This window comes from Ceratina calcarata, unplaced genomic scaffold (genome assembly GCF_001652005.2).
Source record: "Ceratina calcarata isolate Rehan_Ccalc_2016 unplaced genomic scaffold, ASM165200v1 scaffold351.2, whole genome shotgun sequence".
In the NCBI taxonomy this organism is placed as follows: domain Eukaryota; kingdom Metazoa; phylum Arthropoda; class Insecta; order Hymenoptera; family Apidae; genus Ceratina; species Ceratina calcarata.
In genome coordinates, this window is record NW_017158043.1 from 988672 (window position 1) to 1005178 (window position 16507).

The window sequence follows — 16507 nt, forward strand, 5'->3', positions numbered from 1 at the left end:
GAGCGGATCGGAATTGGAAAGTTACATAATCGTGAAATTAGTTATTCTCCTCGGAAAAGAAAGAATCACGCGTAAACTGCATCGCGGCATGAAATCGACTGGACAGAATATTCTTTTGACATTAATAGCATAACGTACAGTCGCCGAAGCCCTTTGGCGGTGGCCAGCCTCTTCGATACCCGGCGGTAAATTAACGCGGGCAACAAATTCGTGAACGATCCAACACTTTTATACCCGGCGTGCATCGACGCGGTCGAGGGCCGGTGCGAGGCCGGCCGAGATCACCGGGATCTCGGATCGCGTGGTGCGATCACGAGAGATGTTATCGTCCAACAAATTCGGCCGTGTGCACGAGTTACAGCCGCTATAAAATTCCCGGTCGTTTAACGATGCCAAGAATTTATCGGATATTTTTGGTAGCTAATGCGGTCGATGACCTCTCCCCCTCGGCTTCCACCGTTCTTTTCGCCCCTATCCTGAAAACTCGCGTATTTCTCACACCCGTTGATCGGCCGCGAAGATAATGCTCGCTGGGACGGGTTCATTTATTGGGCGTAAATCTTTAGCCCCGCGCGTAATCGTTTCCTATACGATTTTATCCCTCTTAAACGTATTTCATCGAGATTCCTCGTGTCGAAAGACATCGTTTTCACGCCGCGACGCTAAGGAAGCTTTACGGCCCGGCTACCGCCTCGTTACGAAACCACCGTTCACCCTTTCGCGTTACATATTGAAACATTAATACAACGTTTCATATAATAATACCGTAAACACCGTATTGAATATTGTGCGAACATTGTACTACGATAATTAGTAATACAATTCACTATTACGTATCCGTGGTAGGGAAATGAAATACGTGCGATGGATTTATTAGCTGCCGCGGGAAAGTACGAGCCGCGAACGTAAGCAAAATAGTAGGCAACCCCGTGCTTTTGAAGTCGGGAAAGGGAGAGGAACGACGGTCGCGCTCCTCACATTTTATGGATTATCTGATCGGATGTTCGACTCTAGGGTACAGGCTGACGGGTTTAGAGGCTTCCTCGTTTACTTTACTCGCTGCTCTAGAAATTCGTCACTGTTGGCCAAACGAGCAGCGCAATAAAATTGCATGCTACGAAACATTCTCGTGACGCACAAATACACCTGCATTATACGGTTCAAGTCTGTACACGTGTGAGCATTTTCGAGCCATAACAGACGTTTCGTCGATTTTTACGTTACAGGTGAGGTATCGGGTGAAAACGTGTCCGCGAGCTCTGGACCACGTGGCGGCGATCGTGGAGAGGCGACTGACTTAGGCTCACACACGGAAAACAACGACGGGGCCACCCTGGCCGCGAACACAGCGGTCGACGCTAGGGGCGGAAGCCCCCAGGGTGCCCACCTGTCGGGTGCGGCCACCCCGAGGCCACCCAGAGGTCGAAGGCGGCAAAACCAGAATGGCCTCGACACCACTCAAGTGAGTCACTCGTCGTTTTAACTGCTCTTATTAAAAATACCTGTACACGTCGGTCCCTCGAGACCTTTATATCTGTTTTCGCACTTGTTCCTACAAAATTGACCTCAACCAGGAAAACGACTGAACAAAACTTTTACGCTTTGTCTATTTGCCTTCGGACAAACTACCGAAAGACCCATGCTTCGAGTATTTGAGCATAGCTGGAACGGGCTGAAGGAGGCCTCTCGTAAAAGTTTTACCAGTCTGTGTGTACACGTGTGCACGGGTCCCCTGGTGCTCTATGACAGCGACGTCAAGCAATTCCGCAGTGTCATGTCGCTGACATCCGTGGCCGTTCGACGCTTCTGTAAACGCCGTGCAGAGGCTGGAGAAAAAAAATAAATAAAGAGGGAGAGAAGGGGGAACGGACGGGTTCGGTGGCCGGAAAATATCGATGGTCATCGTTCGGAAAGAATGACCATTCAATGACACGTGGAAATCCCTCTGCTACTATCTTTCGTCGATTCGATGAAGATATCTGTAGAGGCCAATCAGGTCGACAGGATATCTTGTAAGACTTATCAGGATAGGACGAACGTTTCATTATTAATTAGTATAGAATTTTTATCGATGCACGTGGCACTGGATTAATGTTAAAAAAATATAATAGAAATATATAAATTTCGTTGAGACATCGAACGGTCGTTAATTTGTCGCGAGGCAAGTGGATCATCGGACGAGATCGTCACCTGGTTTCGCAAAAAGCTGAACGGGTGGATCGGCATACCTAGAGCCGTTCGAGGCGTGTAAACGTTCGACTCGTGTCTACGTCGAGCCTCGGCCCCTTGTCAGGAAGAGGTCTCGAGGCGAGAAAGAGATTTACCGTGGCCGCGGAACGGTCTCCTCTCGGACTCTCCTCCAGGACCCTATTCTACGCCAATCGAGTCTCGTTCTTCTTAGTGTCACGTCGCGTTCTCGCCGCCGAAGCGGAGTCAACTGTTACGCCACGCGTTGCCTTCATTACCATATCTCAGATGCAATCTGTTCCCGGGAATTAATGCCCGCTGATGTTTCCTACTCGGATCCTCCCCGAGTTGGCCAGCAATAACGTTCTCAGTGGCCAAGGTCGCGGCATAGACTCTCGGTTCTCGTTACTTCCGATAGTTTACTCTGAAAGTTCTCTGTCAACATTCGTATTTTTCACTTTTGCGATAATTTCAAAAGGTTGAATTTTCAAGAAGCATCTAAGAACGTGTGTCTCATATTTTTGTTAAAGGTTAAAACGGAACGTCTCACGCCAGACAATAATTCCACGTCTTCGAGGAGCGTGACGCCGTCGTCGTCGAGTCATCCGGGAACGCCGCCAAATGCTACACCCTTGGGTGGACCCGAGGGCCCGCCACCACCCCATCACCTCAAACACATGGAGCAGATGATGGGACGAAATTATAGTGATTTCATGAGAAGCCTTGCTGCCAAGTACAACAACGCCAACCCTAATGAGTGAGTAACCCCACCCCACTGCCCGATTAATATTATGCATGCATAAATTTTTTTCTGGATTTACGTTGAAATTATTATACATATACTTAAATTATCGAACGTCTGTCCTCTGAAAGAAACTAACTCGTGATCCCATTAATTACCAAGAGTCTCGTAATTAACTCGAATATATACAGTAGTACCGGTCGTCTCAGTTTTTGAAAGCAATCAACCGATGCAAGTGCGGCATACAAATAGCATCAGGTATTATTTAAAGAGCAGACCTTGAAAGTCACGACGCTTGCCTTGACATTCTTCACGCGATTCCCGGTTGTTCCGCGTGCACGGAGACATACAAATACGTGCATGTACGTACGTACGTACGTACGCGAGGTGCATTTACTTGGAGAAGTGAAAACGATGGAAATAGGCGACGGGGACAAAGCTGCGAGCTGACGCCAAGGGGGAAGAAAAATATTGATCGTCCTGTTACATGTCTTGAAATATTGATGCTCGTTCCGAGTGTCCGCCTCGGAATATTGTCGCCCGTAACCGGTTGCGGCTTAGCGAGCGTGTACGCATGGACTTTTAGCTCGGCTCGGCTTCCGGCAGTCGCACTACCACGGGTCGGGCCGTTGTGATCGAACGAGCGAAGATCCGCGTGACGAGGACGCCCCAGGCCCTTGCTCAGCTCACTTACCTCGCATCGGCTCCGCATGCAGAGGAGAAAGTGTCTTCTTCGTACCGATTAAATAAATATACGGGGTGTTAGGATCTAGTGAAGTTGCAAGGGTGAACTTAAATGGAATTAATAATGATCTTTAAATGAACATAGTAACATTTTATATAAAGATAAAACCGTGAAGATGAACGTGTACTTTAACCCTTTGAGTCAGACGAGGCAACTTTAAATAAAGTAATAAACTGTATGATTGTATGAGTAACATGAACTTTTTGAGGTGGATTAAAATATGTATATACTATGTATAAAAATTTGTAACCCATCTAACTTCAACAAAAATCCACGGTTATTATTAAATGACTTCTAATTTGGATTTACAGTTACTTCAGTTCGCCGAGAAACGGCTACCCCCCGGGTTTAGATCCGAGGTTTCCCGCGTTCAAAACAGCCGCCACCCCGTTCGTCGGATTGATGGCACCCTTGGGTGCGCCGCAGTCCTCCACCGTTCCGACCACCTCCCCCCTTTCTAATAAGGACTCCAAGGAGCAGAAACAGGAGAGCCTGTTCGGTAGCCCCGTCTTCCCACCGATGTTAGATATGTCGTCGACGCAGGCACTCTTGCACATGGTCAGGACTGCGAACGCGGCGCAGAACGCGGCTGAACTCGAAACGTATCTCAAAGGTAATTCTGATGTTTTCAATTTATTTATTAAGTAAATGTAACCTGTCAGCGAAATGAGTCGTCAACTCAACTTCTAGTTATTATCTATGCATCGTTTCATAAATTATATCGTGACTTGAATCAATGAATATCGAATTGCTATTTACTTCATTATTAATTACGACTCCTTAGTAAGAAAAAAAGTGTCGAATCAAGTTCACATACTATAGCGCGTAGATTCGATCCATCAAAGAAAGTTAAAAAAAATAGTATTTTTAATAATCGGTGAAACATGGATTTGTACAAGAGAATTGCGTTTGCCGATCAGGTGCGAACAAAAGAGATGCGGGGGTGACGAGTCCCCTGGATCTGTCGAGTCCAGGAGGTTTCGCACCTCGGAAACGGCCGAGGGCCGAGACCCGGAGACCCGGCAGCGTCTCCCCGAAACCTAAGCCGACCCCTCGACCCACCACGCCACCCCCGGTCAGGTGCCCGTCCTTGTGCGGCCACATGCCCTGCGGCGATGGACAAGCGGTCAACCGATGGACCATCGAGGACGTCGTCAATTACGTCTCGTCGATCGACATCTGTGCAGAGTACGCGCAGGTGAGTAATTCAAACTTTGCACTATTAATTCTCTCGAAGTTCTGTTTGCTTTCTCTGGTAGCAAACTTCGCGAACAGCGCGATTGCAACATTTAGTTACGGCGAACGAACGCGGCACATATTGTTTGTGAGTTTCGCAACAAGTGCCATGGGCGCTTGGTTCTCCACAGAAATTACAATATTTCATTTCATGGACAAACGCAGAGTCGTCAGATATCGTTGTACGGGTAGTTTTAATTATTTCTCGATTTCTCGAGGAACAATTTCGTCGCGTCAGCTTCGATTTACGAGACGTGAACAGAAATTGGCAAAAAGTCGCGGTAAGAATATACGCCGAGGCGAGACGCTAACACGATATCGGAACTAGAATATAAGTCGGGACGTGGCAGTTTTAATTGCTTTGGAAAGTCGTTGGCTTAATGAGGCGTATCGAGATATCCGTCGCGCAACATCGTTCGAAAGAGGCACTCGTCTCGGCTTCCACGTTGCCGAGCCGCGCGTCGGGTCGATGAGGCAACCGGAGTAGGCTTAGGAAGCTCCGAATGACCTGACATCAGTCAATCCGGACAGTCTGATGGCGTTCACTGGTTAGGAGAGCTCTGTAATGACCCCTCGAAGCTAGAAACGACCCTGCACCCCTCTCTCTGGGTTCCTTCGATGCTCCGCACTTTCTCCCCCTTTTCTCTCTCTCTCTCTCTCTCTCTCTCTCTCCATGTCTCTCTGTCTCTGTCTGCTTTTATCCCCGGGCGAAAATTCCTTAGCGAACGTGATGTTATTCGTAATCGTTTGCCGCCTTATTCGTTTTTATTATTGTCTTTTCACCTTTCGGGATTTCGACCTAACGGGAAAAGTCGCATTTTCTCGAAAGGTGCGCTCAGTTCATACGGTTGGATGATCGGAGAACGAAGTGAAAGGGTGAAGTCGAAGTTACAAAGACGAGAAGCTGTAGTTTTATACATGGAATTATTTATTCCCAAGAAAGCCTTAACGTTCCTCAGACGTTCGAGTACTTCCTCGTACGATCTCTGCTCTCGCGTTTTAATATTCATTCCATGAATCCACAAAGAAAACTTTGTTCTCTCGTTATTTCACTGTAACAAATTCTCCGCTGTCTCGGCCAGTCGAAATATCGTTTTTTTGCCAGTGCCCGATCTTAATCGCATAAGTGCGATATCCATCCGGGCCTCGCATCGTGCTCGATCATCGTCAGAGACACGATGGATTATTTTCTAATTAGCGCTCGAACCCGACGGTATAATTATGGATCTGAAAGCGGTACGAGGAATTAATCTTGGACAATTAAGCGTTACCAGCTCGTTAGCATGAGCCGGGTATATCCATTCTCGCGCCAGCGTATGATGTCACGAATTTGTTTCTTCGACTCTGCTTTCTCTGGACGAAGTTATTAACCCGTCACTGGAACCGTCAGATGTCGAGGATTCGTTCTGGCCATTCTAAATTATTCCTAACGATTTGCATTTTTTTCACGACCTTCCGTACACCGCGGGATTCACTGGTGAGTCGGTGAGACACTCGCGGTAGAGGTACAGTAACGAAGTCCGTTTCGACTACTTTTTCGTATGCTGATCCTTCAAATATCTCTTCATTCGTGCCACGAACGACTTCTTCTTGGCCCTGAAATTTTGTACACTTTTTCATCCTACCTAGATTCGTATCTTCTATAAAACACTCGTCTCTGAAATATGAAAGAACGTCGAGAGATGATAATCCATAAATGATACACCTACTACCATTCCGATAGATCGTCCAGCGCTCGGTTTTATTTTCAATAAAAACACGCGCGCGCGTTTTTCGACGTCGAAGCCGAAAACGTCGATACGCCTATTCAGAGAATCCTCGCCGCGTGTTTACCCAGCGCGCGCCCCGGCGCCCCTTCGATAACACGCTCGATATTCCAGCGAGGACGAGAAACCTCTCACGCGGCTCCTCCGTGACGTTCTGAAAACACGATTCGGCGTAACGTGGTTCCTCCGCGGGGACTGTCAGGCCCGATTAAACACATACCCACGGGCCTCGACTCTCGAGACGTCGGCCTGTCAGCTTCGTAAATTTTTGCGGGGGCACCCACGTCGTCATGCATATTCATGGGCGCTCGGCGAAAAAGGGCTTCGGGTATTTCGATCGGCCGTTCAGATTCGGAACGAGCAGAGAACCGTCGATGCGTCTGCGGTGTTTAGACTCCTTTAATGATTTAACACTTTTGCATCGTGCGGTTCTCTCGTCATAAGAACGACACGAAGTAGACTCGTTTAGCGTGGCGCAATGATACCAGGAAAGGTGGAATCCAGCTTTCTCACAAAATTTCCGAGCCGAGGCGGTGAATAAATCATCGCGGCCATCGAGCCGGTATAAAATTCCCGCGGCGAGGAACACAAAACCGCGTAGCGATAATCACCGCGAACATATCGAACCGGGCAATTTATCACATCATAAATCCGCGGTGAAAAAAGGGCGCATGATAGATCGCGGAGCAGTGTGTACGTATGTCGGTACGCGCGCGGCGGTTTAGTTCGTCGAAAATACGTAGGCAAAGTTCAGCCGGGTGATCGACGACGGAGGCGGGCACCTGGCTCTCGTGACGAATAGTCAGATAGCGGCGAGCACGAACGTACGATTTACAAGGATTCGCCAGTTCGTAAATAGCGAGCCGCGTCGCTGCTCGTCGCCGAGTTCAGATTATCTTATAAAAGGAGTACCGTGAGCGCTGGGTTCTGATCAACAGTGAGAGTAGATCGTTCGGTAGATCCGCGTGGAATTATAGCGTCGATCCTTATCTGGATCTGGAATAGCGGCGCGACCGTACGCTCACTTTCGTTCGAAACGGAACCGTGCGCCGCCGCCGCCGCCGCCGCCGTCGCTGCCGCGCTAACCGTACAACAAACTGAATCGTCGTGGAAATGTAAATAATTGCCGTCGAGGTTGCGTACGTAATTATCGCGGCACGTTTGGCACCGCGGATTTATGATCTTCCCCGATAGAGTAGGTGTACGTTCACGCGCTTTAATTGCTCGTTAATGATACTCGCTCCGAGCGTTTCAAATTAGTCGACCGTTCTATTCTTTCCTACCGAGACGATCACCAGAGGTCAGAAATTAAAAATTTTACTTCAATCGTCGTCCGTTAACGAATAACATAAACAGTGTCGGTGAAATATATGATAGCATTTAAACTATTGTCGTTCTTAATTTTTGACTCTATAAAAAGTAACGAGTATGACAATGATCGTGGGTGTTGATATGGCCATTTAGGTGGAAATCGAAGAAAAGAAGAGAGACGGTACGTTCTCGATAAGCGGACTAAATTTACGTTAACAAGGGACGTCGCGATATAAGAAACTCATAAGAAACCGAGAGGTGTTTTAAAGAGATGGTCACGTCGAAGCGCGTCCCGTGCGCGCGCGGTGACGCGCGTGAAGGCGAGAGAGACACTTGGTCCGGAGTCGTTAGAAAGTCATGAATGCGAATCGAATCGGTTCGTACGTCTCGCGTGATGTGGCACACGAGAAGATATCGTGTCTTCGCGTCCCACGCATCCTCCGGCTCGTGCAAACCCCGGCGTCGTTTTCGCTCGCGTTTTATCGGGCCTCGTGCTCGGCTTGTCGGCCATTCCACACCTTTGTTCTGATCGAATGGGCAAACTGCCAGGACTCTTTCCCCGGGGTGAAGTATGAACGTCGTCGTCGAGCCTCTTAAATGCATCGATCGTGCGAAGAAGATTGCGTCTTTCGAGAGAAGACTCTCCTCGACGCTCTCTCGGGTCAGTCGCCGTTTCAAGGGTTGATTCACTGTTATTCCCTGTTGCTTCTCCAAATTGAATCATAAATTCAAGATTATGTACTACTATGGAAACGCGAGTACATATATTAATTCCGCGAAACTATGATAACGCGTCTTGTGAATCTTCGCTTGCGATTGTTCCTCGTTTTAGACACTGAAAATTTCCCCACGCGATTCCGCTTTCGCCAGGAAAAAGCTTCTGGCGAACGGAGCTGCTTACGCGGTTCTATTTAAAGCGCGATTAAAATAAGGTAGAAAGCAGTAGCTACTCGTCCGGCATGCAAACCGTTCGTCGCCAAGCGGTTCTGCCTGAAAAATCGTCGAATCGTAAGAACGCATCTGGTGGTGCGTGATCACTGACCAGATCGTGGGTTCGATGAAAATATTTTCTGGCTCGCGTGAACCGTTGTAACGAGGAAGCAGATTCTTGATCGGCCGCCGATCTGGATTTTTGCGCGTCCCTCTCTCTCTCTCTCTCTCTCTCTCTCTCTCTCCATGGCGGAAGGATCATTCGCCACGCTCTGTCCGTGATCGACGCGCGTTTCACGGATGAATATTATCGCCTATTAATGATTAATTGACCGGCGTCGGACAGCCGAGGAGAGGTGCACCGCTTACGCGTTCGCCTTCTGCCTCGAGAACGAGAGGTCGACCCGGGTCACATCACGCTCCGCGCCGAATCGTTAGAAAGTCCGCTCCGAATGCCTGCGTTTAGCCTCTTCTTTCGTTTTTCCCTTCAGATGGATTTTCTTCGTCTCGCTCTTCTTATTTATCGTGAAAGGCTGATCCTTTATTCGGCTAATGTATCGAAGCTCTTCGACTTCGACACGTAGGACTTGACACCGAGAAGTCTCATAATAAAAATTTATTAACGTCAAAGGTCGACATATTCTCGTACTAAATTTTGTTTGTAATTACATCTTCGTCGCGGGCAGTCTTACGATTCAGGATGAGAGAAACGAAAATCGTTCACCTTCGAACGCGATTCTCTTTTGCCTTGGGACCATGTCGTATACACTTCTCCTCGCCATCGATAGCAGTCGGGTGCGCGAGAAGAGAGTCGTTCATCAGTTCGAAACGGTGGACGCCGGTCGTTGTTAGCGCTTCGAGATGAAAAGGGTTTCGCGTTTCCCGTTACGCTGTAAAGGAAAAGCCTCGCGCAATTGAAATTACAAATCAGGGTTTCGACGATCTTTTCGTCGATTAGAAACACGAAATCTAGACTGAGATTTCTTTTGCCTTTCAAAAACAATGACGTGCACTACACTTTCGACGTATACTACATATTTTTGTGTGTTACTTGGACTCCTTATACATACGTATGAAATGACTATTATTTAATCTTTAATCGAGTTTCGACTGACAATAAACTCGAAGATTGTCTATGGTACAACGTGACACGATAAGCCTTTACAGCGTATCCTCGGAGAAAAATGGTTATCCGAATGCAGGTCGGTTTCCTTATCAAAATTCAAGACAGCCGTGTAACCGATAGGAACAGTTACTCTCTCTCGAGTCCGAAACGTACATACGACTCTATCCAGTGCCGATAAGAACAACAGGACCTCCACAGACCCGCCGATGTCTCTTGTTCTGGCTTAGAAAGTAGCCTTTAGCAAGGGAGAAAATTTCAAGGAATCCCTGCGATTCCCGTGGTCGATTTAACGACCACGTGGCCGCGGACTAATCGCCGTGGAGCTAATTAACCGTAGGGCCACGTGCGCGCTTTCTCCTCGACGCTGCGTGCGTGTAATTACACGAGCACGCGTAGAACCGGCGCGGCGCGGTGAGTTTGCACGGTAAATGGTGTGGCTAATACGTCAATGGGTAGAGAACGCCGGATCATTTTTTTTTCTTATCCTAGAACGTTTCACGTGTTTGTGTTAAGAGTTACGCAGGCGTTTGTACGCAGTGAGTCATAATCGGGCTTCTGTTAGGGAAACTGGTCCTTATGTAACCGGATTCAGAACTATGATAAACAAAAATGTCTATAGAATGCAGATTAGGATTTTTTTAAACGAGACTATTCGAGCTAATTATTATGTAATTAAGAAATATTTTACACGGCATGATTCATACAGTAATTGCAGTAAAACTTGGAATGTGCTGTTCGTGCAATAATCTGAAATATATGTGTGTAACCCTCATTTAGGACTGTGATAAACAAACATGTCTGTCGGATGCAGATTAGGATTCTTTAAACGAGTCGTGTGATTGAGAAACTTGTTGCATGGCATATGATTCATAGAATAATTGCAATAAAACTTGGAACACGCAGTTCGTGCAGTAATCTTAAACCTATGCGTACGATCGTAATTGTAGTATAAATGTGGAACACATTATGTATTTTCGATGATGCTTCGACGCTCGCGTAGTCACCTAGAAGATGGTGACAGGCGAATTTCCAAATACCTGCCTCGACCTCACCTAATTTCCAGGCGAGAGACAAACGAGTTCCACTCGGCGGGTTAAATTAAAACGTGTAACAATTTTCCTCCGGTGTATCGAACGTAACCGGCAACATCGTGTACAGTCTGATTTACACACGGAATATATACAACGTAAACAGGCGGTTATCTCCGTCGGATCCTTATGCAACGAGAAAGAGAAATTCAGAGGCACGTAGGTAGATGTATGCGAGCCGATACGTGGCCGGACCGTTTTTCTTCCACTGACAGATCGCTACCGTACGTTTAGAAACGTGTACCGCGATAAAACGTTGGATATTGCTTTCAGTAGCGTTCGTGTCTCTGTCATTTCTAGATGAAAATGTCTCTTGATATGTTAATTGAACGTAGGTGTAATTAGGGGGACGCGTTCGCCGTACGCTATTTACACGGTTCCATTATGATAATGAAAGCCGGCCGTTGAATCGAGCTTTTATTTCGAGCCCTATCTTTGAAGCCGGGGCGACGCGACGCGTCGCGTGTCGAATAGCCGGGACTGGCCCCGATAAAACAGCACGTTTTTCGCAGTCCGAACCTGTCCCCGTCGGTGATTAATGGCCTTCGGTAGAAAGCGAACGTTCAATGTTAAGTCGCTTTATCGAGCCTTTTCGCTGGCTATGGCAATCCTGATAAAGCGGTCCCAGGCCTGCGATATTCCGTGGCGAACGTGAAACCGACGGTGTCGTTTAATTGGCTGTTCGTCCTCCTTTGGAATTCGATTGAAATTCAGTATTAACAGGTTTTTATAAATAGAAGTTTCCACCAGTTCCAGTATTTTACTCGGGACATCGGAGAAATCTTTTATAAAATCTGTTCTCTATAAAAATTGATGAATCATCGAACTGATACGCCAAGTTCCTAAAAGCTACAGCTGGTCTTTAATCGGTATCGATATGATGGAGCCCGCGGCCATCACTCACGTTTCCTACGTGGGGTTCAATAAGCCCCCGGCTTAAACGGCGGGTTACCACATATTCTCTTCCTAGTTAAGGCTCGAACCTCGAGCCGGGAACGAGGAGGAAGGACGGTGTACATGTGGCGAAAAGGTGAACGGGAAAGAGAAGACAGGGTCGTGACACACGTACATGCACACGTGTACGATCCTCGGCGCACGCGTTCGCTATATCGACGGCCAGTTGGTCCGAACCGCAATCAACGTCTTATTGGTTCCACTGGCTGTCTTTCGCTATAATTCTCGTTTGCCCTTCTTCGACCGACTGACCGCTTCTTCCGGCTACCGTCGATCCACCGGTTCCCCTCGTTAGCGTTGACAAAGTCCGATTCGACGAACATGATTCTCGATCGGGCTCTCGGGGGATTGTAAAACGCGTAGATCGATAGATGTACGATAATTTGTATAAGAGGTATTCGGTACTCGGTATCACGTATTTTTTCAAGGGCATTGCACGTGGTTAATTGCCACTGCCTTCATGGATTTTTATACAAAAGACGGTACGACGCAAACTTGAACCGAATTAGTCGTGTTCACGAAATGAACGATCGCTCATTCGAGAAGTTTGATATAAACTGCCTGGGAACGATTCATCATAACTATCAGATTCATCGTATTTATACATCGTTAAACTTTGACAAAATGAATTACATCAGAGCCTTGGTCCGGGTATCAGAATTTCAGGCTCGCTAAAAATGTTGCACTCATTCTATCTGATTCAGTACACGTTCTTAAAAGTGATCGATCAGCGTGTTTGACTATCTTAAACTGGTTCTACAGTGATCAAAACCAATTCTTGTTCGCCTGTCTGTCCGCCGTTCAGACGTTGCGTTAATCACGCAGTTTCAATTTTGAATTTCGCTAAATTCTTATCGATCGAACGAAGTGCATTCAGTACCATAATGGACACTTTAATTTATCGATGAAATAAAATCCGTAGATTGATTCTGTTGCGGAATCGGTACATTACCCTATAAATAATTGATACGTGGTAACTTCGAATGATCGTAAAACACAAATGCGAGGGTAGACGATATCGGTTTATCAACCGATTCCCATCCGGCTTGTTGACACATAACTAATTGTGGCTCGTTATAGGTCAATGCTTAATTACACCGCGGGCGAGATTCCCACCTCCGCTTTCGGTGTTATCGCGGCCGCTCGATCTTAGACACGGCAACAGGTTTTCCCCTGGACCGGTTCAATTTTACCATAAATTCTGATCCGAATATCCGCGGAGCCTGTTAACCTTTTACCATTGCTGCGTCGCATGCCGCGCTATGGAATTCGCCGGCTCTCTTTATTTAGTTCCCGTCGGATCTCCCGTTCCGCGGCCTGTGTAATTATATACCTTCAGTGATCATTGTAGACAAGCTTCATTTATTGGAAAGCGACTTCCGTTTCCAACGAAAGCGAAACCGTGATTAATCGTCGGTCGAACGTCCTGCAGATTCGATGACTTGATTTTGTGTCACGATGCAAATATGCGAATCTGTTTAGCCAATACATCCTTAAGCGACGTAATCTGAGAATAGTAGAACTGTGTAGAAAAAACGTTTGACGATCGACTCGAACAGAAGTAGAAAGTTTTAATATCTAAATAGCGGCGGCTCAAAGCGAGCTTCAACTTTTCGCACGGCTGGTGTACGTCGTGAAAAAAGATAGCGTTTCACCGTCGGGAAATAAACATGTGCAGACCCACGACTCGATAATATTGCACGACACGTGTTTAGAGAACAATCCGGCGTGCAGTTTGCAGTAGGAAGTGAGCCGCGCATCGGCTGGTATCAGCATTAAACTGGTGCACCATTGTAGAAACATGTGCATAAAACAGTGGTAGGCTCCCATCCTTAAAAGGAACGTCCTTGCATTGCACAGTAGCGCACAGATGCACGCTCTTGCTTTCATGAAATTCTTCGTTGCGGTTCTCTTACCCTAAACATCTACCAGTCCCATCTTTACCCGGAGGAGAGTACGCTCGCCTGTTGTGTTACTGCATGCTTCAGATTAAGTTACTGCGGACGGTTACTTGAAATAGTAGCACAGATATCTGTATCTTTTTAGCTACACACCACTTAGATCTTGCATTTTTTCGAAGCGTTCCGCGTCAGACGTCTGTTTAGCAATTTTCGTGAATAATCAAATATCACGGGATATCTTAAATAAACAAAATTCTGTCGACCGTCTCGAGAGTACGAGCACGTAATTATCTGAGGAACGAGCACGGAGGGTGTACACTTTCTACTCGCAATCATCATTACTCACTCCTATACGCACACACCTTAGAAAGAAATTAAAAAGGAGCCGCGCGCAGTACGTGACTCCAAAGGAGAGCGTGTCGCCCATAAGCGTGGTCTCAATTTCGCGTGATTTCCGCGTGCACGCCACCGCACGGTAGAGACGTCTCCAGTTTCCACGAGTGGCACGCGGCAGTAGTAGACACACCTATATCCATTTTCAACGAACGGATTCTACGCCTCGTTTCGTACACGTATTCTCGTTATCGTTTAAGCTGATTACTACGCTCCGTTTCATGCAAAACAGTTCTGATAGCAGTTTCGGAGATTGAGTGCAGATAGGATAGTCGTGGGATTGGTAAAAAATAATACCAGTTTTGATGTCGCGGATATTTATTGTATTTTTTTACAGATACAATTTGTTTTACAAGTGCGTTGAATCTGCGATCTCACGATTATTACATTTCGTTTGCAATTTGCATTTACAATTTGCATGCAATTATACAAAATTTGCACGTAAGAAAATGTGCAAATTAGAAATCATTAAAAAAAATCAGTGGATTTGATTTTGCATGAAAATTTGCAGTCTAGTGATTACGAAACCCGACCCATTTTCTTCGGACGATCGCAAAGATGTCGTGTCAAACCACGAACCGACTCCGTTTTAGTTAGCCTCTCGTAGAAGTTCTTCGATAGCTTCTACGGGTGACCCGTTCTACTCTCTCTCGATATAGCGTATTCTCATCCAGTCGCAAGCCTGATGAATAGCCAGCACCGGTGCTCTCTTCGCTTGATCCTCCCTCGTCTCCTTCGCGGGTGACAGATCTGGGTTGCTAGCTCGCCTTACGTCATGCTCGTTTTTCTTGTTATGTACTCTCTTCCTGGAGCTCTTCTTTTAGCTCCCTTTTTTCTTTAAATGTGATTACGCAATAGATTCAGGAGAATCGAGCCGAGGTCTGGCAGAAAAGCTTCAGACGTCATTTTCTCAAGAGACTCGAGTCACATAGAATTCATAATAGATCTGATTTTCGCGTGTGCAGATTATATAAGCATTTTTTTAGTTTCAAAAGTGTTTTATAAGAAAACTTCATTTATCTGACTCGCACCGATAAATTATTTCTGGCGCGTGTTAAAACAACGTAAATCTTGTTTAGAGTGGGAGACGTGGGTCGGCCGCGGGGGCGAGTGAGTACATAGTTTCATCCGAGCGTTCCAGTTGACGATGATCTGCGTCGATCATCGTCAAGGAAGTAAAACCGTACCGCCGATTCCCCCGTTCTCCCCAACCCGGCTAAACTATTTTCGCCTTTCTCCAAGTTGTACTTGCAACACGATCATTAACCATCGGTCTTAAATGGCACAAGTTCCCTCGTAGGTTCGCGTTTAATTGGCGCTCGATCGAACAATTGAATTTCTTTCCTCGTTCTTTCGTTCGAGTCATCTGCTTCGCGGTATTCCCCCTAAATTCTTAGAGGCTTCGTCGTTCTCTTTTCAGAATTTATCTCTGAAGAGGAGGAGATTCTGACTAATCACTCCACTTATATCCTAAATCCTATTTTCTCTTTCTTTACGAAAATTTCGCAACACGCGAGCTGCTCCGTTTCCACGATTTATATTTTCTAATGCTGCTTCAGATTTATCTCGTGTCGAGCTACATGCGAGGGAAATGGATCGGTTTAAATAACGTGCTACGATTTAATTGCTCGGTGCATTAAGATTCGAATTTCTGTTTATAAAAATCCAAGAATACTTTCTCTTACGAGAACAGATTATCGTATATAAACATACTACGTTCGTCATTCGAGATCTGTGCATTTGATATCGATTCATTATTGGTAGAACAAATCCGTCGTCAAGATATCGTACAAATTATAATAGTGTATAGTTGGAAAAGGAGCTGAGTCGGTCGAGCGAGGTGGCTGTTCCCATGTTCGAAGGTTCCGAGAATAGGTGGCCGAAGATGAGGATCTCGTTCCGATTAGCGAGGACACCCCGAACATGTAGATACACGCGTCGACGTCTGCTCCGGCGTTCATCAAGTAAAACCGCGCCGCGTTTGTCCAGAATAGGCTAGATAGCCCGGCCGGTCGTCGCGTACCGACACGCTCCTTTACGTGAACGGTTAACGATGCCCATTAGAGCACGGGGACTGGTGGTCTCGCTGACTAATCGCAATGCACACGACTCCATAGCTCATGCAGAT

General features: G+C 46.6%; 1 protein-coding gene across 6 annotated transcripts in view; it reads left to right on the plus strand.

Moving 5' to 3' along the window:
• The window catches only part of LOC108625439 (nascent polypeptide-associated complex subunit alpha, muscle-specific form), a 224591-nt gene that overhangs the window by 166548 nt on the left and 41536 nt on the right, over positions 1-16507 (plus strand). For all 6 annotated transcript variants that reach the window (XM_026813959.1, XM_026813958.1, XM_026813956.1 and 3 more), the window contains 4 exons: positions 1227-1462; positions 2718-2944; positions 3986-4287; positions 4595-4872. In XM_026813959.1, coding sequence (XP_026669760.1) covers positions 1227-1462; positions 2718-2944; positions 3986-4287; positions 4595-4872 — 1043 coding nt within the window. The remainder of the gene's footprint in view (positions 1-1226; positions 1463-2717; positions 2945-3985; positions 4288-4594; positions 4873-16507) is intronic.